Here is a 25,527-nt window from a genome sequence, read left to right as displayed (position 1 = left end):
CTCTGCCTGGTGCTGGGGCAGCTCTAGAGCCCAATTGTGCACACTGGCCTGGCAATATCTGTGCTGCCCAAAGTTGGGGGACAGGTGGCGGAGACAGTTTCTTGGCCCCTAAGGCTGATGCTAAATTGAGCTGCCTCTCAGTTTCACAGCTGCAAGGCCCTGCACAATCTTGGGGGACGGCGGAGGGTAGGTCTGTCCTGGGTCCACTCCAAGGCTGGAAATATAGCCAAAACTCCAGTCTTCCCTGCAAACACACAGGCTTCCACTGGGTGCATGAGCTGGTCTGGAGGCTCCGTCTGTTAGCTCAGGCCTGTATATAAGACTTCAAGTTTCTATCAAGGGTGGTTCTCACCATAGTTGGCTAGGCATTGGGCTCTGAGACAAAGCTTTGTGCAAGGTCTGGTGCCCCACTCACAGTGGGCAGAATTTTTCTCCCAGTTCTGCTGCCCAAGGCTAGAAGAGGAGCAGGAGGCAGTCAGCCAACTGGCTGAATGGAAATGCAGTGGTTGAGAACCCCATGAGTTTTGGCCTGATGTTAGGGATTGAGGGGCCTTGCCCAGTACTGATTTCACCATATCAGGTCTGTAAGACCACATATTTAAAGAGAGGATGGGAAATACAAGAAATGGTCAAGGAATATGACAAGAAATTGAGTTATATGAGAAAATACTGTCTTAAGAGTAATAGCATGATAGTATAGGGAAAATAAATGAAGCAATGATTTAAGAAAATGAAGTTTTTTCTCCCAGGATCAAAATTCCTGAAGTAACTAATGGAAGATATTGTAATAGTTTTTCTTTAAGTCTTTCTTACATGTAAGCAGAAACCATGAAATTTAATTTTTCTGTTTATCATTTTCATAATAAATTGAATTTAAAATTATTTTTAAAACATAATGGTGATGATCATATCATGAAACTAAAGCTCTCTAAAAGTAAATGCTATGGAAATATTTTTTAAAGGCCCACAAAAGTAGAAGTCAATCTACTTTCCTCCCTGCCAACAGTATGTATACAACATGGCTTTCTTGCTATAGCTAAATAGTCTCAAATTTAACACATGGAACTAACATTTTAAGCTTCATTATAATGTAAAACTAGTACTGTGTCGGTATGAGAAATGAAGGTTTTTAAAGAAAGGTCTCAACTATATACTGGAATTAAGACAGCCACAATTTCTTGAAAGTAATTAGATTCAGGAAAAAAAAAAACAACCATAAGGGTAACAAAAGAAGAAATTCGAATTGGCTCACTAAGATCCTTGCATAATAACAAATTTCTATTGTGCTTTTTTGTTTTAGAAATGAGTTTAAAAGAAAAAGTTTTAGTAACGTCAGAGAGCTGTCCGGGGAAATGAAAGTAACTGAAAACAAGGTAGCCCAAGAGAAAAAAAGCAGGTGCCCCAAAAAAAAAAAAAAAACAAAACAAAAAAAAAAAAACAAAAAAAACTTGACTGATATTGGCAACAATTCTCAATAAATATTCACTCAATTAATTTATATATTCTCAAACACATAAGAACAAATTCTTCATAAAAATATCCTGGATGTACATCTAATACTTGATAAATTTATAAATTACCAAAGGGATTGGGATGTAGCTCAGTGGTACAGCGGCTGTCTAGCATGCTCAAGAACCTAGGTTCCAATCTCTACACTGCAAAAAGAAAAAAAATAAAGGAAAAGAAATTGCCACAACTTTTTAAATTTTTTTTTAGTTGTAGTTGGACACAATGTCTTTATTTTATTTATGTATTTTTATGTGGTGCTGAGGATCAAACCCAGGGCCTCACACATGCTAGGCAAGTGCTCTACCGCTGAGCCACAACATCAGCCCCTGCCAAAAATTTTGACAGATTTTTAAATATTCACTTATTTCATATTAATATATAGCTTCAAAGCCTAACAAAGCTGGACAAGTAAAAAGAAATAATCTCACAAAGATGAAAGGAACATCTACACAGGAAGACAGATCAGCACAATTACACACAAAAGGCCTAAAACAAATATAGTCATAAGAATATGTTCTGAGAAATACATAGTTATTCGATTTTGCTGTGTGAACCTCATGGAATGTACTTAAACAAACCTACACGGGCTAGCTTATTATGCACCTAAGCTACAATGGTACAGCTATTGCTCCCAGGCCACAAACTTTTACAGCTGATTGCTGTACTGAATACTGTAGATAACTATAACACAAGGGTAACTATTTGTGTATCTAAACATAACTACCCATAGAAAAGGTATAGTAAAAGTACATATTAAAAGATTTTAAAATGGTACACCTGTAGCTCAGTTGTAGAGTACACCTACAGTATACCTGTAGCTGCCTGTAATGCTTAAGACCCTGGGTTTGATTCCCCGGCACCACAAAAAATAAAAATAAATAGATACATAAAATGGTACAACTGTCTAGGTTTCTTAATATGGAGTTTTCCAGGTTGGAAGTTGCTCTGGGTTTTAGTGAGTGAATGGTAAGTGAATGTGAAGGCCTAGGACATTACTGTACACTGCTGTAGATGTTATAAACACTCTACAATAGGCCACACTAAATTTATAAAAATATTTTTCTTTAATGGTAAACTAAGCTTACTATAACTCTTTTTACTTTATATGCTTTTTAGTTATTTTAACTTTTTTGTAATAAAACTTAGCTTAAAATACAAATACCTTATGTAGCTGTAGAGAAATAGTTTATTTATATCCTTATTCTATAAGCTTTTTCTATGTTAAAGTTTTTTAAACTTTTTTACACTGTTTTGTTAAAAACTAAGCCACAAATACACACATTCGTCTAGGTCTACACTGGGTCAGGACCACCACATCTTCCACTTCCACATCTTGTCCCACTGGAAGGTCTTCAGGGGCAATGCATTTAACACCCATGGAACTGTCATCTTTCTATGATAACAATGCTTCCTTCTGAAATCCCTCCTTGAAGACCTGCCTGAAGCTCTTATTGAGGAGATATCACTTTTTTTATTAGAAATATGTCTATGGTGGCTTGCTTCTTTTTTTAAATCACAGATTTGTTTGTAAGCAGATATAAAACACCATAAACCTTCCTTTCTCTTAATGAAAACCTTTTAATGTTGGGGTCATGTGTTCAAACATTTTAAGGAGCTTGTTCAGTCTGCAAAAACTTCTGCTAAACCCATCACTCAAATTTTCTTGAGGATTATTTTTTTCTTCTTCTGTAGTTTCCTTTTCTCTTGACTCTTCTTTAGCTATGTGTTTACTAAGCAATAGAAGTTTTCCAACTTCATTAGAATCTTGCGGAATCACCACTGTACATATGGTCCCTTGTTCATGAAACCTCATTGTGAGGCACATGTCTGTACATAAATAAAATTGCAAGTACCTGACTCAATAGAGTATAATTACAAAGTCACAAATTGTACTGATTACATGTGGCAGTGCTTCATTTAACAGTGTGACATGCAGAAGAGAAGTTTCATGGCCAAATGTGTCATAAGTGAAAATTTATAGTTAATAATAAGGTAGACTAGGAACAAGAACTTTAAAAAAAATCAAAACATCCAGAGTGCTTCACATGGTAGAACTTTCAGACAGTAGCTTCTCAGGTAGGTAACTTGATATCACTCACCAGAAAAGATTTTCAAGCATGAAGCACAGCAAATTTTCCCACCAAGAACTCAATTCCATTCAAGGGAGCAAAGCTCATTTAGGCTTGGATAAGAAAATGGAAGAGTAAGAAGAGAGGAAATGGGCTTTTGACAAAGATAGCAGAATCACCTTTTCCTTAACTGATGAGGAATTTATCCAAGAATTCTGGCTTTACAGACCTTTCTAAATTTTAATAGCAAGAAATGTACTAACTCACAGAAAGCAAGTAATTGGTTTTGAAAGAAACTACTTGGGAACAAAACTTGTAGTGAAAGAAAAAAGACTACAAAAACAATCTCAGAATGGTATCTGTTTTGTAAAAATATGGGCTATATGCTGAATATCTTCTCCTTAAAAAAATTAATCTAGCACAATTTCAGGCATAAGTAAACTGTCCAAGGAAGAGAATTGTCTCCTCAATTCAAACTAATGGTGACTTAAATTAAACAATTAAGGGCTGGGGTTGTGGCTCAGTGGTAGAGTGCTCACCTAGTATATGTGAGGCACTGTGTTTGATTCTCAGCACCATATATATAAAAAATGAAAACAATGGGGGTACGTGTCCTATTTAAACAACTGAAAAAATTTAAAAATTAAAACAACTACTTAAATGCCGTTAGAGATATCAATGACTTGATAAAAGTTCGGTCAAAAAAAGAAGCAAATTCAGTAGTCTTTTGACTTGAAAAACTAAGAGGGTGACTGGAAAACTTTCCCTACATTTTTAGGGATATGGTATATGAGTTTGGGATGGTTGAAGAAAATACAAACTGTCAGTAAAGGCTTTGCAATTACTGCTATTTTCCTCTATAACTCAGTTTATTTTCCAAGCTCTGCTGGTCTGAAATTTCAATGAAAAGCTTAACCAGTAGTGATTAGGATATCAGAAAAATGGATTATGCTACACCTGAAATGGATTTGTGCCTGACAATCCATTTAATTTACCATAAAAAAATAACTATGAAGTTCACTGATGCTCATATTGGCCAGTCAGTGAATTCTTTATCCCAAAAGGAAGCCAATTTGAGAAATCAAATAAAGATCATAGAGCTGCTTGATGCTGTATAAAATCAGGTTATAAAACAGCCTGCCCATGTCATCCAGGTATTCTTGTCTCCCATCTGTGTGCACAATCACTTTAACAAGCCTAGAGATTCATTATTCCATTATCTTTCCAATCCTCCAATTTTAAATACTCCAAGTTGCTGTTTCACTTCCTCTGATTACATCAAGATTTGTACCAAAGCTCTCTGATTGCTCTAGTAATCTCTTTTAGTAATAGTGGCTAATCTTTCTTACCAATACTGACTTCAGATTGTATCCACTCAAAGAAGAAGTATTTCTAATATAAAAAAAGACTATGTCAAGCAAAGTTCTTAGTGAAAAATAAGTAGTCTAGCTAGGCATGGTAGTTCAAACTTGTACTCCCAGCTACTTAGGAGGCTGAAGCAGGAAGATCACAAATTCAAAGCCAGCCTGGGCAACTTAGAGAGACCCTGTCTCAAAATTAAAATGAAAAAGGGTTGGATGTGGTAGAATAAATTCACTAACAGATGCTCCTACAAAGAGATATAACTAAAATTGTAAATTTAAGAATAAAACTCCAAAATCCTAAAGTTCTATTACAAAACAAATAATTCCTTAGTTCATCTATTTTAAAAACAGGAGTATTCAAATATTGAAACTATCACTCCTTTTTCACAAACCCTTTATGATAGACACACTGGCTAAATAGATGATTGAAATAAATTCTGAGATATGTTATTCTGATTAGTAGTTGTTAAAAATACACAAGTTGAAATGAATAAAAAGGAAAGCAGTGGAGATTTCAGTTTATTTTAAGGTAAAATATATTATTTCTAAGACTGATTAAACTTCTACATGGTAGTTTAGATATTCTGTCATCTAAAATGTTAAGTTTCTAGACAGCAGGGACTTTGTCCTGTTCATTATTGTATTTCCTGTATACAGCATAGAGTTCAGCACAAAGCAAGTATTCAATAAATGAATGGATTAGGGTAAAGGATAGACCTTACAATCTCACATTATTATAATAACAGCAGTTAATATTTACTGAATACTTCCTGTGTGCTAGGCACTATTTGAGAAATTTAATGTGGTGTGAGGAATTAACTCATTTAAATACCTTTTAGTGTTATCATCATCCTCATTTTATAGATGAGGTAACTGAAGCACAGAGATTAAGTAAGTTGCGCAGGTCCATCCATTATACAGTGATACATTTGATACAATTCAAATCCAGACAGTCAGGTTCCAGAGCTCAGGCTCTTAACAACTCCATATTATCTCTTTTCTGGCATAACCTCTAAATGTTATTATGATTCTATTTGGCTAACAAGATTAAATTAACACAAAGATGGCAGGGGGGAAAAGAATAAAAGAATAATGATCAAATATAAAGTATTACAATAATTTTTGCTTTATTCTATTCTATTGGAAAAGAAATTGTCCTGAAGTTGCTTGAGCTTAAAGAGAAGTGATTATTTGTCCTTCCTTAGTCAACATATCCTTAGTTATATTTAGACCATTATTAGCAACTATCCTTCAGAGGCCTTGGGGACAGATGATCCTGAAAACGGTCAAATATCATGCCAAAGATAAACACATGGATAAACAAATCTCACTACTTGGCTAATTTTTAAAAATTCACTCTTAAGATACTTTGCTGTTTCTAAAGATAGCCATGAAGGATAGTAATATGCAAAAATGGGATAAAAACATGAATGTAAAATGCTTTTGAGTTCCTTGAAATAAAAAAAAAAAGTTGCATTAGAAATGAAAGAAAGAGGAAGAAACGCATTTGAAAACTTACTCATATCAATTGATTCCTACCAATAATAACTAATATTTACTTGGATCTCTACAATCTATAAAGCAATTTTACATGAAATCTGTTCACTTGACTATCAACTCTGAAAACATTTCTACTTGAGACACACACACACACACACACACACACACTGGTTGGGTCAAGAAAGAGGAAGAAAATAAAGGCGAATTCAAAGAAAAAGGGCCAGATTGGGAAATATGTAACAGTATTCCAATGATATTTTCCCTCACTGAGAAAAAGTATAGAGCAATTAAACCTTTTTATTTCAGCAGCCCTACTGGTTAACATGTTTGTACAATGATAATGATAATGATAAAGAATATGGATAATTAAATAGATGGATCAGGGTAGAGGATTTACTATAAAGCTGGGGGATATTCTAAGATCTAAATATATAAAAGAGAAAATATTAACCTTCAAACACACAAACTTGCAAAGTATTTATAAATGCTAAATCTAATTTGCCTATTTATTGATAAGGGCAGATTATATAACAAAGTCAAACAATGTTATTTTAGAGAAATAAGAATATTTAGGTTAATAAATACCTTTTCCATTTTAGTCAGTCATGAATTTTTGTTTGTTGTAAGCCAAAGAAAATTTCATATATATAATGTTGGTCAGTTCATGTGGTTTTGCATTAAAGAACATGCAATTTGATGGGTCAATCAAAATATATTAGAATATGATACTCTTAAATGTGCCTATCTTCCATGTAAGCACAATCCTCAAAAAGAATTTCCAGTTACTTGCTATTCTCTCTTACCCCTTCTTTAGGGTCTGTGTGGAGTCCTCCACCAGCGTGACCATGCCAACATTTCCTCTTTTCTATCAGTGGCCATATCTGGAGAGCCTAGTTAAAAATGATACCAAGCAGCCCATTAGCTTTTACAGAATTTCAGAAGTTTAAAAATCTGGATTCAACATTGTAATCTAATGAATATCCCCAAAACAAATTCAAAGGCATTGATTTTAGCCTGGCATAGTAAAGCAAAACACCTTCAGAATTAACTTATAGCTAAATTTATATAAGGAATACTGAGAAATAACAAATACTCACATGGAAGTCACTTTCTCTGAATAGCTTTTGAAATTAATATTTAAAAGATTTAACTTGTATTACACTTTTGACTTATACTGTCTCTATTATTGTCATTCACTACTGTAACTGGCAATCTATTACTCTATTATTGGCAAACAAGGATAATATATATTTAATTTATACATCACTTGCTTTTCTTGTGCATATATTTTTGTCTTACAATTAACATGTTGATTTTACACAATTGATACTTTTTCTTATTATTGTGGCTAATGTACTTATTTAGAAATATTACATTTTAATATTTCAGTCTATCTTGTGCTATAGCTATTTGTTAGCACATTTTGTCTTTCCTCTTACACAGTAAATTTCTTAAGATTAGAAACAGTATCTTTTGTCTTTTTATCTCCCATGGTACATACCACAGTGTCTTATATACCGGCGAATGCTTGTTAGGTTAGCTTATAAAATAGCATTATCTACAAATCTCCCAACTAGCCTTACCTATTATCTTACCAACTATAAATATTTTATTATCTTACCTTAGGTTGTTGGTATAATAATTAACAAGATACAAACAACAAGGCTTAGAATTTAGGCTTGCTAATATTGAAAGTGCTTTAACAATTAAAAAAATACTTAATTAAGAACACAGACTTAGTGACATAGTTTGGATCTGGAATGTCCTCCAAAGACTCATGTGTTGAAGACTTGGTCTCCAGTTGGTGGCGCTATTGGGAGGTGGTGGAAACTTTAGGAGGTGGAACCCAGTTGGAGGAAGCAGGTCACTGGGGGCATGTCTGATAAGGGTACACCTTGTCAGTTCCCTGCCTGCCCCTGTCCCCGCCCCTGTCTCTGTCTCTCCTCTACCCGCCCTCCCCCCACCCCCCCATGTGCCCGCCTGCCTGCTTGCCTGTCTGTCTCTCTTTCCCACATGGCATGAGATAAGCAGCTATGCTCCATCACATGCTCTCTGCCATAATGTTCTGCCCACCAAAAGGCCCAGAGAGACAGGACCAAGTGACTATGGACTGAAACCATGAGACAAAATAAACCTTTCCTTCTTTAAGTTGATTTTTTCAAGTATTTTGCCACAGCAGTATAAAGCTAACTAACATAATGATGCTTTTTTCAGTATTCATAATAATCAGTAATTAATAAACCAGGACAGAGTCCTTAACACACACAAACATGTATTGATACTATATATAGCACATAACAATATCAGCTCAGGTCCAAGTTATGAAAATGGAATTTAAAAAAGCAAAAGTAACTTCTTGTTCTCACCAGTTGAGACACAAAAAGCAATTGCTATAAATGGGCTATTGATTTTTAGATCAACAACCTTAAAGTATTTTGTAAAAGAAAAACATCAAAAGGTAATTTTTAGTCTGGCAATGTCTCTCTATGACACTTTTTTCCTCTAAAAGGCTGAGCAACAACTTTTACAAAGGGTTTGTTGCATATCACACACAAGATAATGAGGTCTTCAACAAAGCAAAAAACTAAAATATAAATAAATTTAGTGGTATCATGGGCAATAAGATTAAGCACACTTTCCCCTTAAAGCTTTAATTTAATAATAGAAAATCTAATTAATTTCTATAGTTTCTGCATAAATTAGAACAATGCCTTATACCTTAGTGGCAAATAATTATTAATCAGAAAGAAAAAATATAGAAGTTCCAAGGATTTAGACCATCTTCTAATTTTTCAGTCTTTTTCTATCATAGAGATTTACGTGTCTCATTTTAAAGCACTGGGAATTTTTAAAGATGTCTTTCACTTACATTAGCAATGAAAAATAACCCTCATCAACATGTAAACTCAGCATCACTTACCCCATGGGCTCTAATAAGCTTAGAATCCCTTGGTATTCTGCTATCTGAAAATCTTAACTCACTTGAAAAACTACAGCACTCCATATATCAGGTACAAATTACCAGGATAAATTTAAGTGTCAACAAGCTGCCATTACTTGTATAAAAGCTTTCTGAAAAATGTTACTCCCGTTGGCACTGATCTCAAGAGATTCAGATAGATTTCTCCAGGGGTAGAAAAATATCAAGATTTTTCTCTACATTTCTAATAACAGTAACATACCTTCGTGCCAGTATTTAGAAAAATGTGAAATGGGTAATTATTTGGGAAATATAAAACATATGTAGTATAAATTGGAAAATGTTATAAGGGCTTGCACACTTTTCCTACTATATGTCGATGTACTGGCTTAATCTTACCTTTGTAGCATCTAATAACAGTCTTGAATTGTCTCTTCCCCATCTCTGCCATGTAGCATTTCTTAATGACTCTGGGACCTGAAAAGAAAAAAGGGGGGCAGAATTTCAGAATGGACACTTACATGTCCCCCAAAACTCAAGTGTTGAAGACATGATCCCCAGCTGATGACCCTATGGAAGCTGGTGGTAACTTTAGAAGGTAGGGACTAGTTGGAGGAAATAGGTAAGGGGGGGAGCGGGTATGCCTTGAAGGGTATATTAGGAACCTGACTCCTTCCTCTTTTTCTGTTTTCCAGCTGCCATGAGGTGAGGAGCTTTGTTCCACCATCCACTCCCTGCCATGATGTTTTGCCTTGCCATAAGCCCAAAACAACAGGAACAAGTGACTGTGGACTGAAAACCCTGAAACCATGAGCCAAAATAAACATTTCCTTTTTTTTAAGGTATTAATCTCAGATATTTTTTTCACAGCAATGGAAAGTTGACTAACACATAAATAATCCTAAAGTTAAAACCATACCAATGTTATAGAACTGGTTATGTTTTGAACACATGTCTGAAAATCAAAAATATCAAATTTATGGTCCAGCTATAGAAAGTAAATTATATTATTCATTAAAAATGTCAAATTTTCTGTTTTAGTTAGCTTTTTTGCTTCTGTGACCAAAATATCTGACAATAACAACACAGTGAAGGAAAAGTTTATTTGTTTTTTTTTTTTAGAGAGAGAGAGAGAGGGAGGGAGGGAGGGAGGGAGGGAGGGAGGGAGAGAGAGAAAGAACTTTTTTTAATATTTATTTTTTAGTTCTTGGCGGACACAACATCTTTGTTTATATGTGGTGCTGAGGATCCAACCCGGGCCGCACGCATGCCAGGTGAGCGCGCTACCACTTGAGCCACATCCCCAGCCCGACAGTGAAGGAAAAGTTTATTTGGAACTCACAGTTTCAGAGATCTCAGTTAATTTCATTGCTATGGGCCCCAAATGAAGGAGAACATTAAGGCAAAAGAGTACGGAGGAGCAAAGCTGCTCAGGACATGGCAACAAAGAAGCAGATAGAGAGTTCTACTCATGAGGGACAAAATATATACCCTAAAAGTATGATCCCAGTGACCTACCTCCTCCAGTCACATCCTATCTGCCTATGCTCACCACCCAGTTCATCCAATCAAGTGTATTAATGTGCTGATTGAGTTAAGGCTTTTATAACTCGATCAGGTGACCTCTCAACTTTCTTGCATGGTCTCACACATGAGCTTTTGGGGGACACCTCATAACTAAACCATAACAGTTTCTGTCTTTGTTTCTCTTCTTTTTTATATCTTTATTTCTTAAAGCCCCCAAAGTCTTCAACCTCATTTCTTTCTTAAATGGCTTTTACACTTTTTTCAAACACTCCTCTTTTATTCTAACTCCCTTACTGTGTTTAATTGTGCTCTACCAAATGTCTGTTCCCTCTTTAGTCTTAATCTGAATAAATAAATATAGATACCAGTTACAATATTTGCCAAACAATTCTATGTAACTAGCTGATGGAATCCAATGAAAGTTTCCTCAGGGGGCATTTTTTTTCTTGGTAATATTCCAGAAGTAGAGCTGGAAAAGGCAGAATAAAGAACCTCTCCATGGTAATACCAAATAGCTGTAAAATAGACACATATCTTTGTGATATGCATCATGGATATAGTGAGGAAAACTTCACTTAAGTCATGTTTCTCCCCAAAAGGCAAGTAATACTTAGGATTTCCTAAGCTATACGTGGGTTGTACAGCTGGATTAATGCCTCAACATAAAAAAAAAAAAACCAATGTTGTACACTGCAAAATACCAAAAAAATAAATAATCAATAGCAACAAAACACTTCCATACACAAATAAGTAACCAAGTTATTGAGAAAATTAGCCCAGTTGTTTCCTAAAATGTAATAAATAGTAGATTTGCTTATGTATATTTATAAATATTTAATGCAATTCCTAATATAGGAAGATCTCAATAATACCAATGGCTGTTTGCACACTGTTGGGCTGAACTAAAGCTCCTACCCCATTTCATATACCCTCTTTACCACAATAATCAAGCCATTCACTATCAATGATGCCCTTCTGGTGCTTAACTGTACTGTTTTCCTCATTCCCCCTTTCTCCATATTTGGCTCTCGCACAAGCTTTATTCCCCCACTTTCTTGTTTTTTCACAAGACCTTAGTTTGAGTAACTACATCAAAGCAAGATTTTGCCTATATTTGTACTTGCATATGCAATTTAATCTGCCTTTCACAACTTGTCCGGTTATCTCAAGTAAATGACTCTTCTCTCCTTGCTCAAAACCATGCCTATATATGGCTGCTAGATAAAAGACTGTTGGCAATATACTTAAATTAACAACAAAAACATATTCTGAAGTGTTACTTTGCACAATGAGATAACCACCATCAAACCTAAGTCCTTGAAAGAAGTCATAAAACCCCTTCAGAAAATCTAGCTACCTCTTTATACTTCTCTAATCCAACTGTTTTTTTCCCTTAAGCATCAGTATTCAAGGTAAATAATTTCTGAATGTCCATATCCTAACTAAATTTTTAGTACTAAAACAGCATTGTTAAAATTATCAAATATCTCAGGCATATAAAAACCAAAACACAATAAAATGAATATATGTGTACTCACACCCAGTCTAATGTAAGAGATAAAAAGAGAGTCCCTGACATATTCCTCTAAAATGTCATTACTCCTGTTCCCTAGAGATAACCAGCACTGATTATTCAAAACTTCTTTCATTTGGATAAAAATTTCAATCACATAATGGGATAACACCTTTAAGGGCTAGTCGTAGAACCTTTCCCTATTGTTTCTATGGAAAAATGCTGAAATGTAAACAATAGACTAATAAACATTTCTAAAACAATTTGCTTTTGTAAATTAGAGAATAGCTCTAACTTTAAAATCCCAAGGCAAGGGTTTATAGCAAAACATCTTCCTCATACAAACTGAGGTAGGTGGACAATAGGAGAAAACAAGGTTAATTCTACGAAACTTGATTTGAAAATTAGAGTTTTGGATTAGTTGCCCTTTGAAGGTCATTTCAACTCTGAAATTCTATGATTGTTATGAAATGAAACAAAAAGCCTGGTATTATTAATATAATTCTTTAAAAACATAACTGAGTAGATTATAACATTTCTTCTAGCATCTGAATTTATTTAGAACACCATCCCTCCAAAGACATACAAAGTAATAAACCATATATTACTGAAGATAACAGACATGACAAATGTACACAGCTACCAAAGAAATCAAGTGTACTGAAAATGATAATCTGCCAGTAAATTTTAAGAGGCAAGTTAAAATGTTTTCCCTAGAGATTTGTGTTTATTTCACCTAAAACAGAAGAAATTCTGGAAGAATCCAAAATTAAAGAATCTATGACTTCTGAGCATAATAATGCATGTTCTCATGTAGGAGAGCACTTTCCATCTACTAATCATTAAATATATAAATCTTTGATAAACAGTTGAATGGGCATAAAGTCATGTTCTGTGCAGAAATTCAAGATTTATAAAATAATGCTGGGCATGGTAGTGCACACCTGTAAGCCCAGCAATTTAGGAGGCTGAAGCAGGAGGATCACAAGTTCTAGGTCAACCTCAGCAACTTGGCAAGGCCCTAAGCTACTTAGCAAGAGCCTGTCTTAAAATTAAAAAAATAATAATAAAATAAAAAGAGTTGGGAATGTAGCTCAGTGGTAAAGTGCCCCTGGGTTTAATCCCAAAGTACAAAAAAAAGATTTATTAAATAAATATTAATACTAAAATTATTGACCTTGTAGAAAAAACTTTAAGTAAATGAGATCAAGACTCAAGAGAAAAGAGTAATAATCGAAACCCATTCACATTACAATTATTTTTTTCCTTTAGGGTAAAATTCAATCTTTACAATAAAAATTCTACTAATAAATTTAGTTAGTACTTATTAATGATGTTTAACTTTCATAATTTAATTTATGCTATGTTTATAACCCTTGAACAACTACCAAATTAAAAAAAGAGAGAGATTAAAAACCTGGGGATGTAGTTCACTGGTAGAACACTTGCCTGGCATAAGGTCCTGGATTTGATTCCTAGCATTGCAAAAAGGAAAAATAAATAAATAAAAAGTAATTTTAAAACAATCACTGTCAACCCATCAAGGATTTTGGAGTAAATTACATATTCTATATTCCTGAAGCTTCAGGAACAAAAAGAAAGTTTACATCTGTTCATACAACATGCATGGAATGCTTAACAATGTCAAATAGTTAAGTATGAATACTGTTAACATCTGATCATTAATCAACTGTGATCATAACCTAAAACATTTGCACTTAAGCTCTTAATACATTCTTAAAGAGAGACTGCTATGATTTAAAACTACATTTAGTGGGTTGGGGATGTGACTCAAGCGGTAATGCGCTCACCTGGCATGCGCGGGACGCTGAGTTCGATCCTCAGCGCCACATAAAATAAAGATGTTGTGTCCACTGAAAAATAAATATTAAAAAATTCTCTCTCTCTCTCTTTCTCCTCTCTCTTAAAATTACAACATAAAACTTGATTTTCTTCTCAACTGTCTAGAAACTAGTTGGGGGTGAGAGGTATAGGGGACAAAGAGGAAAAGGGAGAGAAAGAGAGAGAGGGAGACAGAATGGAATGGTAGGATGACTTCTTATATTTTTTAATTACAATTCTCAGCTGAAAGTTGAAGGATAAAGGATTTGTTTATTGTGTTAGATATTCAATAAATGCTTTTTCAATGAATGGATAAATGACAGCATAGCATAAGGATTTTGGACAGTTCTCTTCATCACCTGAGTATTCATTAAGCCACAAAATCATCAGGTAGACCTCTATTAGTACAAAAGTTGATGACTCTAGAATGGAGTTGGTAATTATAAAGAGCTAGATAGTAATTTGGGGCAGGGGTAGAATATTTATTAACAAGGTTAACTTTAAGAAGATAACATAAAAGTATAATACACCAAAAACAGCAATACTAACCTACTTTCTACCCCCAGTATCTGGCATTATTTCTGCTAATAGTACTTATCACCATGACATATTTTATATTTACTTATTTTATTTTTATTATACAACATGATGGATCAATATATATGTATATGTGTGTGTGTGTGTGTGTGTGTATAAATGATTATTAGTCAAAGTAATTAACATACCCATCTCCTCACATGGTTACATTTTTTGTGTGTGTATGGTGTCTGCACCTGAAATCTACTTTTAACAAATTTCCTATATGCAATGTAGATTTAGTACCTATAGTCACTATGCTATACAAAAGATCTCTAGGCTTACATATTCTACACAGCTGCAACTTTGTGCCCTCTGACTAACATTTTCCCATTTTCCCTGCCTCTCTGCCCAACTCCCATAACTGTTAATCTACTCTGTGTTTCTATGTACTTGACTTCTTTAGATACTATGTAGTATTTTTCTGTCTGGCTTATTTCACATTACACAATATCCTCCAGGTTCATTCAATTGCTCATTGCAAATGGCAGAATTTCTTTCTTTGTAAAAGCTGAATAACATCCCATTTTGTATACACACACACCACAATTTCTTTATCAATTCATCTATCCACAGACACTTTGGTTGTTTCCATATCTTGGCTGCTGTGAATAATACTGCAATGAAAGTGAGAATGCAATAATAGCTATGAAAATTTACAATTCCATCAACAATGGAACAAGGGTTCACCACCTCACCAACATTTATTATCTCTCTTCTCTTTGTTTTTTTCTTTTTTGGTACCGGGGACTCAACTCAGGGGCACTCAACCACTGAGTCACATCCCTAACCCTATTTTGTATTTTATTTAGAAACAGGGTCTCACTGAGTTGCTTAGTGCCTCAATAAGTTGCTGAGGCTGGCTTTGAACTCACTATCCTCTTGCTTCAGCCTTTTGAGCTGCTGGGATTACAGGTGTGTGACACTGTGCCTGGCTTCTCTTTTTGATAAGCCATACTAAAAAGTGATGTGGTAACTCATTGTTGTTTTGATTTGCATGTCTTTGTTGATTAGTGATATCGAGCACTTTTTCATATACTTGGTAAGCATTTTTATGTCTTCCTTGGAAAATGTCTATTTAGGTCCTTTACCCATTTTTTAAATTGAATTTTTTTGCTACTGAGTTGTATGAGTCCCTTATATTTTGGGGGTATAAACCACTTATCAGATATACAGTTTGCAAACTTTCTCTCCCAATTCACAGGTTCCCTTATCATTCCATTGTTTGTTTACTGTGAAGAAGGTTTTTAGTTTAATGTAATCCTATTTATTTTTACTTTGGTTGTTTGAGCTCTTGGTGGCATATTCAAAAATAATTGCTAAGGCTATTATCAAGGAGCTTTTCTCTTATGTTTTCTTCTAGGAGGTTTATGGTTTCAGTTCTTATGTTTAAGTCTGCTATTCATTTTGAGTTAATTTTTGTGTAATGGTGTGAGGGTCCAATTTCATTCCTTCTCATATGAATATCCAGTTTCACAACACAATTTAATGAAGAGACTTCTTTTCACATTTGATTTTATATGTGTGAGTTTCTTTCTGGATTCTCATTCTGTTCCATTGGTCTGTGTCTGTCTTTGTGTCAGTACTCCACTGTTTTGAGTATTATAGCTTTGCACTCTGGAAGTGGGATGCCTCCAACTCTGTTCTTCCCTCTCAAGTCTGCTTTGAATATTTGGATTCTTTTGTAATTCCATATGAATCTTAGGATTGTTTATTCAAGTTCTGTGAAAAAAAAACTACTGGGTTTGTGTGTGTATGCATGCAAATGCATGTGTGCACATGCACACATGCACAGGGGCCTTATGTATGCTAGGCAAAGCTTGAACCAAGGGCCTTATGCATTCTAGCAAGCACTCTACTACTAAGCTACATCCCCAAACCACCACTGGTATTTGATAGATTGCGTTCAATGTATATATTGCTTTGGATACTACTGAAATTTTGATAATATCAAGTCTTATAATCTGTGAACACACAATATCTTTCCATTTATTTGCATGTTGATTTATCTGTGTTTTATAGTTTTCATTGGACAGATATATTACCTCCTTGTTTAAATTTATTTCTAAGGCTGGGGATGTGGCTCAAGCGGTAGCGCGCTCTCCTGGCATGCGAGAGGCCCGGGTTCGATCCTCAGCACCACATACAAACAAAGATGTTATGTCCGCCAAATACTAAAAAAATAAATATTAAAACTCTCTCTCTCTCTCTCTCCCTCTCTCTTTAAAAAAGAAAAATAAATAAATTTCTAAGTATATTACTCTTTTTGATGCTATCATAAATGGGATTGTTCTTTTGAGGTCCTTTTCCAGATAGTAAATATTTTAGGATTTGAAGGCATAGAGTCTCTGACACTATTGGACTCTGTCATTTTAGCACTGAAAGCTGCCATAGATAATGCAAAATTAAAATGAATGTGACCATGTTCCAATAAAGCTTTATTTATGGACAATAAAATATTTTGGATTGTTTTCACAACCATTAAAAAGGTTAAAAATATTTTAGCACAGGGGCTTGTAAACATAGGTGGCATGCTAGATTTGGTTTCAGGTCTTATGTTTAAGTCTGACCCCTGCTCTGGATGATTTATAAAATCCCTCAACCTCCAAGGATTTTAAGAATGACATGCTAAAAAGAAATCCCTATCAATAAACTTCTCTAATACCATCACAAAAAACAACATATAAACGAAAAGTCTGTACAGATTTCCCCTCTTCCTCAAATATTTTTCCTTTTATCAACCAAATTTTCATACCTCTAGGGACATAAACACCAGTAGCTAGTCCTATTTAGCAGTTAATACAAGGCTTCATAGTTTTAATAGCTGTTTAGGCAACTTCTATGAAGTAAGTTTCCTTGTTCCCATTCACATAAGAAGCTCATTATCATGACACTTTTTTGTCATGAAACAACCAACTGCTGTGTAAGTTTTAGCTAAGTGGTGTGAGATTCCATGCAGCTTGCTAATAGTCTAACAAAGAATTATACAGCATTTGCCAAATTCAGTGCAATAAAAACCAAACTGGGCTGGAGGTATAGCTCAGTGGCAAAGCACTATCCTAATATCTGTGAGGTCCTGAGTTCATTCCCCAGAACCACACACACACAAAAAAAACCTGAATACTAAAAGCTAAGAAAAAAATCAGAACCAACTCCGTTTAAATCATGAAATTAGGAGGCAAACACAAACTCATTATCATATTAAGAGTGAATTTACCAAGGACACGTTTTATAGTGAATATACTGTGTTAAGAACCCCAAAACTTAAAATTGGTATGAATCTTAGTACTTTTAAGATTCATAGCCCTATTGTATTTGCACATAGAATGGAGACATTATTACGTATTTCCCTCTGAAACTGGAATACTGAGATAATGTGAGAGAGGTTGAGAAAGTGGAAATGGACCTATTTTATACTATTTTGCAGTTTCAAATTTCAGTAATTTAGTCATCTTATTCTTTGTTTACTAATGTGTACCTGGAAGAGCACCCTCAAGCACATGTCTTAACTCTCAGTTCCATAGCTAGACAATTTCAATCAGTAGATCTGCCACTCTGTTTAGTTATGTTTTTCTATAAATGCTTGTTTATATTTGTTGCTTTTTATGGATGGATCAAATTGCCACTGATGACTAAATTACCTGGAAAATCACCCTAAACTCAAAAGATAGTATTTTCATTTGCTTGGGTCATTCTGCAAGGCTTACTATGCAGGTCATATCCAAAACACCTTGGTTTTCTTTATAAGCATTCCAGCAAGGCTGATAACAGGCAGTCCTTTGGTAGGAAATTCATGACACAGCGTGTTTATAAATAGGTTTACTCTAAAAGAATACTGATGTAAATGCAAACCCAACCTCAGGACTTACAAGTGATACCCAATGAAATTAGAAGCTTAGCACTCAAAGGAAAAAGTATACTCAAGAAAGTATTTGGTTTTATAGATTTGAAATGCCTTTTGGTTTATCCATATCTAGTTTCTATAGAATGCTGAAGGCTAATTTCTGCAGAGAGGTAGGAGAGCACAGGCATTTGGGGCAATTTCTGATATCATCTGCCACTCCCCACAACATAGTGTCTTCTCTTTATCTCCTTGCTACCCCATTTTTTGTTTCTCTCTTTTTATGTGTTGATTTCTCTTTCTTCTGCCTATTTTTAATTGTTAGTTTAGTCCTGCTAATGGTACTCAAGTCTGAGAAGGTTGCTAACCCCTATTCCATTATCTCTTGTGGTCTATTTGAACAGAAACATGATTTAGAATGTAACTGTGTATTTCTGATAACACTATTATTGCCCGAACTGACTGAAGTAGCTTCTCAAATAAAAAAGAGGACATTTTCAAGTTATTGCAAATTCACCCTCAAAACACAAACAGAAAAAAGGTCTTAATTTTTCTTCCCTCTCATTTTTCTGTAGATCTATTTGAGCCCTGAAAATCTGTCCATTTTTTTTCTAAAAATATCCACTCTTCTTTTCAACCACACTTCAACAATTCCAAAAGGTGATCATGATTCATACAATACAATAGCTAGAACTCTTGTTTTCAAATAATGCCAGGTAGAAAACTGACAGCTCTCCTAGAAGCATTTAAAGAGTTATATTTTTAAAAAGCTGCCCTGATTTAAAAAAGCACCTAGAGCCTTCAAGTCACTCTAGAATGTTACAAGAACAAACCTTTGCTCTAAATTGCCCAAAGTTCTTGAACTGTACTCAATATTGCGATACAATAAGGGTTTTATCTTACACACTGTGTACAACAAAAATTTCTAAATACACAATCTTTATGTTTTTAAAGTTCATAACCTAAAACTGATAGATCCAGAAATAAATGTCACAGCAAGACAAATGCTATGAGATGGTCTCTTGACTGCCTTGCCACCATCATCTACCCTAAAAAAACCTTCAGTTTTACTTCATCCCTAGAGATGCTTAGTCCAAAACAGTTGTAATATAAAACAGTTGTAATAGCATTAAAGGATAGAGTAGTTATTATATTACAATTTTCCATATTTTCATTTTGATCTTGGCTTCTAAGGATTTTTATATTTTTACAGCAATGTTTATAAGAACAGCTATTCTAATGTAACTTAAAATGTATACTTGTTTCAGCTCTACCAAAAGTAAGTAAAGCTGGAGGCTATAAAATAGGATTCTTGTGTGGGAGTGCCTAATAATAATGATCACAAAGTCACCAGCTGTCCTGAGTTAATTTGAGTCTGATCTCATAGATCTACAAATCTTCCTAACCTCCTATATTGATAAACTCAATCTGCTTTTCACTGATATGATTATGAGTTACTGTCTTCATGGTTTTCCGAGACTGCATGAAATACTAACTAATTGCTTTTGTGCTCATTGTTTACAATAATAGTAATGCTTTTCTGTCTTGTTTATTGTTGTCTTAGCATGATCCCTGCCCTACGTGTGCCTTGTCTAGTCACCTGCCATTTGCCACTGTGGACATCTGGAATGCTCTGATGCTGAATGCCCTTAACTATACACACCCCACTTGATAGAGAATAAGGACTTTGGCAGAGAACAAGTAACAAGGGTTACTTCCCCCAACCTCACTCTCTTTCAGCAGGAAGAGCTTGGAGATGTTGTTGCCTATTTTTCCATAGAAATGAAATGTAGAAATTAACAGAAGGAAAATTTAACAGTGGTCCACTTTATGCTTTGAATATAGCCCTTGCTGTTCTGCCACTGCAACATTATTTTTTTTTAAGAGCAGCCATTCTATAATCATTTTTGGTAAAGAACAACAGTGTCTACCATTAACTGGGCACATATTATTTGGCTGGTCTAATGCCCAACACTACACTGTTTTACTTCATTCTCCCTCCAACTCTATAAGATAGGTATTATTATTGTTGTTGTTGTTATTGCCATCTAACAGACTAGAAACTGAGTCTCAGAGGCTGAATTGCTCAAGGTCTCAAAGCCAGTAAGTGGTGAAATAGAGATATCTATTCCTAACACACTATTAATACTAACAATATCAGTGGACCTATTGAATTTACTGTCACTTGCAGATCAATAATCTTGAAACTTTTAGAATGATTTTTCTACTAAAAATAAGATACACATTTTTTGGTACAAGCATCAATGTAAATGTGATGTTAAAAAATATAGGAGTGATGTAACAAAAAAAATGACAAAAGTATAATACTCCAAAAACTCATCCCTTCACTAATGCAATGAGTAAACTGGAAAAAACTGTCAGATAGAAAACAACTTTTTCTGAACACTGGAATGTAGTGAAAAACTAATAGCAACCAGGAGTACACAAGGAAAAAAGAAGTTGCTAAGTTTCAGAAAAGTGTTGTGACATTTATACTTACTCACATACAATCCTCCCAATCCCCCATAGAGATGGCAACCCATATTCTAGATATTACTTGCTGGAATCAGAGGGAAAAACAGAGACCTTGCTCTCAAAGAAATCTGGTTGTACATTTTGACTTGTCTAGCAGATCCCTGAATAACTAGGTCAAGAGTTCACCTTGTTTTGCACTCATCAAAACTACCTTGGAGCTGAAGTGGTTTACCAAGGGTCATACGTTGAAAGCATACAAAGATATATGCCTGGGGCAATGAATAACAGACAGGCAGGGAAAATAAAAAGCCTAAAATGGAAGAGGCTGGGGAAGAAGACGTATTTGAGAAAACAGAATAGAAATATTAGGTATGAAAAGTAACAATAAATAAAAGGAAAACAAAGGTGTATTAGCAACTATTTGAAAGGAAAAAATAAAATGGAAAGAAATGTTTATAAAGAGATTAAATATGCCAAAATTAAAGATGAAAGAGTTCATATTAGAAGAACCCACAAAGTGCCAAAAGGAGAAATAAGAAAATATCATCTGAACGTACTCATAATTAAATTTAAAATATCAAAGCAAAATAACATACATTAAAAGAATCTAGAAAAAACAAATAACATATGAAATAAAAAGAGCAGATGGACATCAGACTTTTCAATAGTTATACTGGATTCAAAAAAGATAATGGAGTAGTATTTTCAAAGCATTAAATGGAAAGAATGAGTGTTGAACCCAGATTTCTATATGCAGTTAAATTTGTCTTTCAAATATGATGGCATACAGGGCACGAATTTACATGGATGTACCTATATAAAATGTATGATATTTGCATTTTCTATATATAAATTATACTTCAATAAAGAGTTTTTAAAAAGCACAGAATGTGGGAGATGGTAAGGCAATGGAAGTGTATTATTTTCATTTTCCCAAATTCTCATGTTAAAAACAGAACAACTAGATAAAACCAAGAACAGAACAGATGAACATAGACAACAAAACCAGGATATAAGAAACTCCTTTGAATCTCAAAATACAAGCACAAAGAAAGAGACCACCAACAGCTACATGATTATGTATAGTCTTAGCAATTCTGTGGTAATAAGCTGAGGGCATGAGCAGGCCTCAGACCAAAATCCCCAAATAGCAAAGAACTCGGTAGAAATCATATTGGCCAAACTAGGAACAGCAGTGAAATTGGAAGAATTTGTGTTCATTCCAACAGTGAGTAAACTCTAGGGGTCTGAGATAAAGTTTGAAGGAATTGAAGAAGTCTAGCATCAGAAACTCTCCAAACTGACCATTGAAAGGTAAGGGTGTAATTTAGTGGTAGAGCACATGCTCAGCATGAATGAGGACTTGGGTTCAACTCCAGCATAGTAACAACAAAATTTGACCACTTTAGGCCACTGTGATGAGAAACTACTGGAATGAGAATTAAAACTGGACAGAATAAAGGACAACAGAAGCCATGGGGAATGAAGGTCTAAACAAAAGTAAGGGAAAGAAAGAGAGGTTACCACTGAAAACACCACAAAGGGGAGCTCCATGAAGTTAAAAAAGCCATCTGAACCAAAACATCTGAAAGTTCAGAAAAAAATTTTTTCACATAAATATGAGCAGCAGAAAAGTTTCAACATCAAACTCATACAAAGTTAGCAAAACAAAATATAAAATAATGAGAATAACAGTCCTATGGACAAGGAAAACACAAGAGAAAAACATGCTTATAAAACATATCAAAAGTGAAAATTATTGCAAAATAAGCTAAAAAGAAATTAAGAAAATGATACCAGATATGAAAAAAATAACATAAATCCAAGTTAGATAAATTCATAAATAATAGAGAACTCAAGAAAGAATTAGAAAAGGTATTTTAGAAATAAAGCCCAAATAAGAATAAACATAACGAATAATGTCTCCAGAAAAGTAAAAAGTAAGAAAATGTTAAAATTCAAGAAGAAATGAGACAAGCGGGCATAGTGGCACACAATGGCAATCCCAGCAACTTGGGAGGCTGAGGCCCTCAGCAACTTAGTGATACCCTGTCTCAAAATTAATATATACATATATGGCTGGGGATGTGACTCAGTGGTAAAGCACCCCTGGATAAAATCTCCAGGACCCCAGCCAACCCAAAAAAGAAGTATTGAGACAAAAAAGGATTCAAGAGAAAGTAACATTACTTACCGTAGACAAAGAGGATCCAGCAAATGAGTAATAGATATTCCTGAAGAAAAAAAATTAAAAATGCACTTCCTCATTTCAAACTTACTACAGGGGCTAGGGTTATAGCTCAGTTGGTAGAGTGCTTGCTTCGTATGCACAAGGCCCTGGGTTCAATTCCCAGCAACACACAAACAAAAAATTTACTACAAACTTCAGTAATTAGGACAGGGTGGTACTACCACAAAGACAGAAATACAGATCAATGAAGTAGAATGGAAATTCTAGAAATGAACATTTAAACATTTATGGTTATCTAATTTTTAAAAGAGTGTCAAGAATATTAAATGGGACAAAAAATAGTCTTTTCCCTAGATGCTCCCAAGATAACTGGATATTCACATGCAAAATGACCCTCAAAATAGATTACATACCAAATTAGAAGAATATAAACGATAAAAGCCCTAGGAGAAAATACAGAATTCTTTCATGACCCTTGGTTAGGCAAAATTTTCTTAGATAAGACACTAAAAGCATTGGCAAAGAAAGAAAAAAAAACAGATAAATTGAACTTAAATAAAATTAAAACCAGTGGGGTGCCGTGGCACACGCCTGTGATTCCAGCCGTTCATGAGACTGAGGCAAGAGGATCACAAGTTCAAAGCCAGCCTCAGCAAAAGGAAGGTGCTGAGCAATTCAGTGAGACCCTGTCTCTAAATAAAATACAAAATAGGGCTGGGGATGTGTGGTTCAGTGCCCAAGTGTCCCTGAGTTCAATCCCCAGTACCCTCACCCCCAAAATTGAAATCTTGTTTACTTTAAAGGACATGTCAAGAAAGTGTAAGACAACTCACAGAACAGGAAAATCCTTAAGAATGATTCTGCTGGTAAAAGACTGGTATCAAAAATATATAAATAGTGCTTGTAATATAACAATAAAAGATTACCCAATTAAAAATTAAAAGAAGATCCAACAGGCATTTCTCTAAAGAAGCCTAAGAAAAAAATCCATGAAAAGATGTTCAATAACACTGGTCTTCAGGAGGATGCAAGATAAAAATCACAATAAAACATCACTGCACATCTACTAGTATGACTCAAATTTTAAAAAATATTAACAAATGTTGACAAGGATATGAAGAAATTGGAACCCTCAGTAGTCCCTCTTTATCTGCACATATCTATATGTTCCCAGATCCCTAGTGGATAGCACCAAATCCTATATACAAGCACTGTGATACTAACAGTCAATCTGATGAGTGACTAATAGACGTGTAGTACATGCAGTCTAGATACATTGGACAAAGGAATAATTTATGCACCAGGCATACGTTTCCACTACTCAGAAAGGCATATAATTTAAAACTTTGGAACTGTTTATTTCTGGAGTTTTCAATTTAATATTTTGGACTATAGCTGACCCACAGGTAAATGAACCACAGAAAGAGAAATGTGGATAAGGGGAGAATACTGTATATATAAATGAGCTCCAACAGAAAAAAAAGTATGTATTCTATAGCTATTAGGCATATATGTACATAGATGTATATATACACACACATACATATACACAGATATGTATGTACACAATATACAAAATCAAGCTTGGCAATGTTGGTCAAACCTGTATTTAATAAATTTTAAGTGTTGGCTGCTTTAGAATATTTTTCTTTTTAAGTTTTGATAAAATATCTTTATAAGTGTTCCTACAAACCAGATATTAATACTAAAAAAGGAAATTAAGAAATACATTTCATATCATTTCATAGCCATTAGCAAGGAACTTGAAACATAGAACAACTTTTTAAACAATCCCTATTCCTTCTCATACTTTCTATAGGAGAGCTGTTTCCTAGCCTGACTATCCTCTGGGAGCTTTTTAAAAATATAGGCTCTTTATGCTCCCAGACATGCTGCACAAGAATCTTCAAGGATGTGATACAGAGATCCGAAACTATTTTTAAAAACCCCAAGGTAATTCTGATGCAGCTAACCCAGTACCTAAGTCCAAGCTCACACCTGTCATTCACTGCTATATACCATTCAAGATTCATCTTCTTCAAAACCCTTAAAACTCTTAGTCTTCCTCCTCAAATTCTCAAATGGCTCCCTGCAAACTATAACACTATTGGAATAGTATTCAAGTTCTTTGTTGATTTGATGCCAACTGACCTTTTCAGTCGTGTCTCCCTCAGCTCTAATTCATAAATTCAACACTTTA

General features: G+C 34.5%; 1 protein-coding gene across 1 annotated transcript in view; it reads right to left on the bottom strand.

Annotated features, from left to right (window-relative positions):
- The window catches only part of ABCB7 (ATP binding cassette subfamily B member 7), a 108,912-nt gene that overhangs the window by 57,474 nt on the left and 25,911 nt on the right, over positions 1 to 25,527 (bottom strand). Inside the window, exons 2-3 of the mRNA XM_081277265.1 lie at positions 9,762 to 9,839; positions 7,246 to 7,332 (exon numbers count right to left, since the gene is read on the bottom strand). Of these exons, the coding sequence (XP_081133391.1) occupies positions 7,246 to 7,332; positions 9,762 to 9,839 (165 nt within the window). The remainder of the gene's footprint in view (positions 1 to 7,245; positions 7,333 to 9,761; positions 9,840 to 25,527) is intronic.

This window comes from Spermophilus citellus, assembly GCF_964194105.1.
Source record: "Spermophilus citellus genome assembly, chromosome: X".
NCBI classification, from domain to species: domain Eukaryota; kingdom Metazoa; phylum Chordata; class Mammalia; order Rodentia; family Sciuridae; genus Spermophilus; species Spermophilus citellus.
Note: the sequence above shows the minus strand (reverse complement) of the source record. Positions and strands in the feature narration are given on the sequence as shown.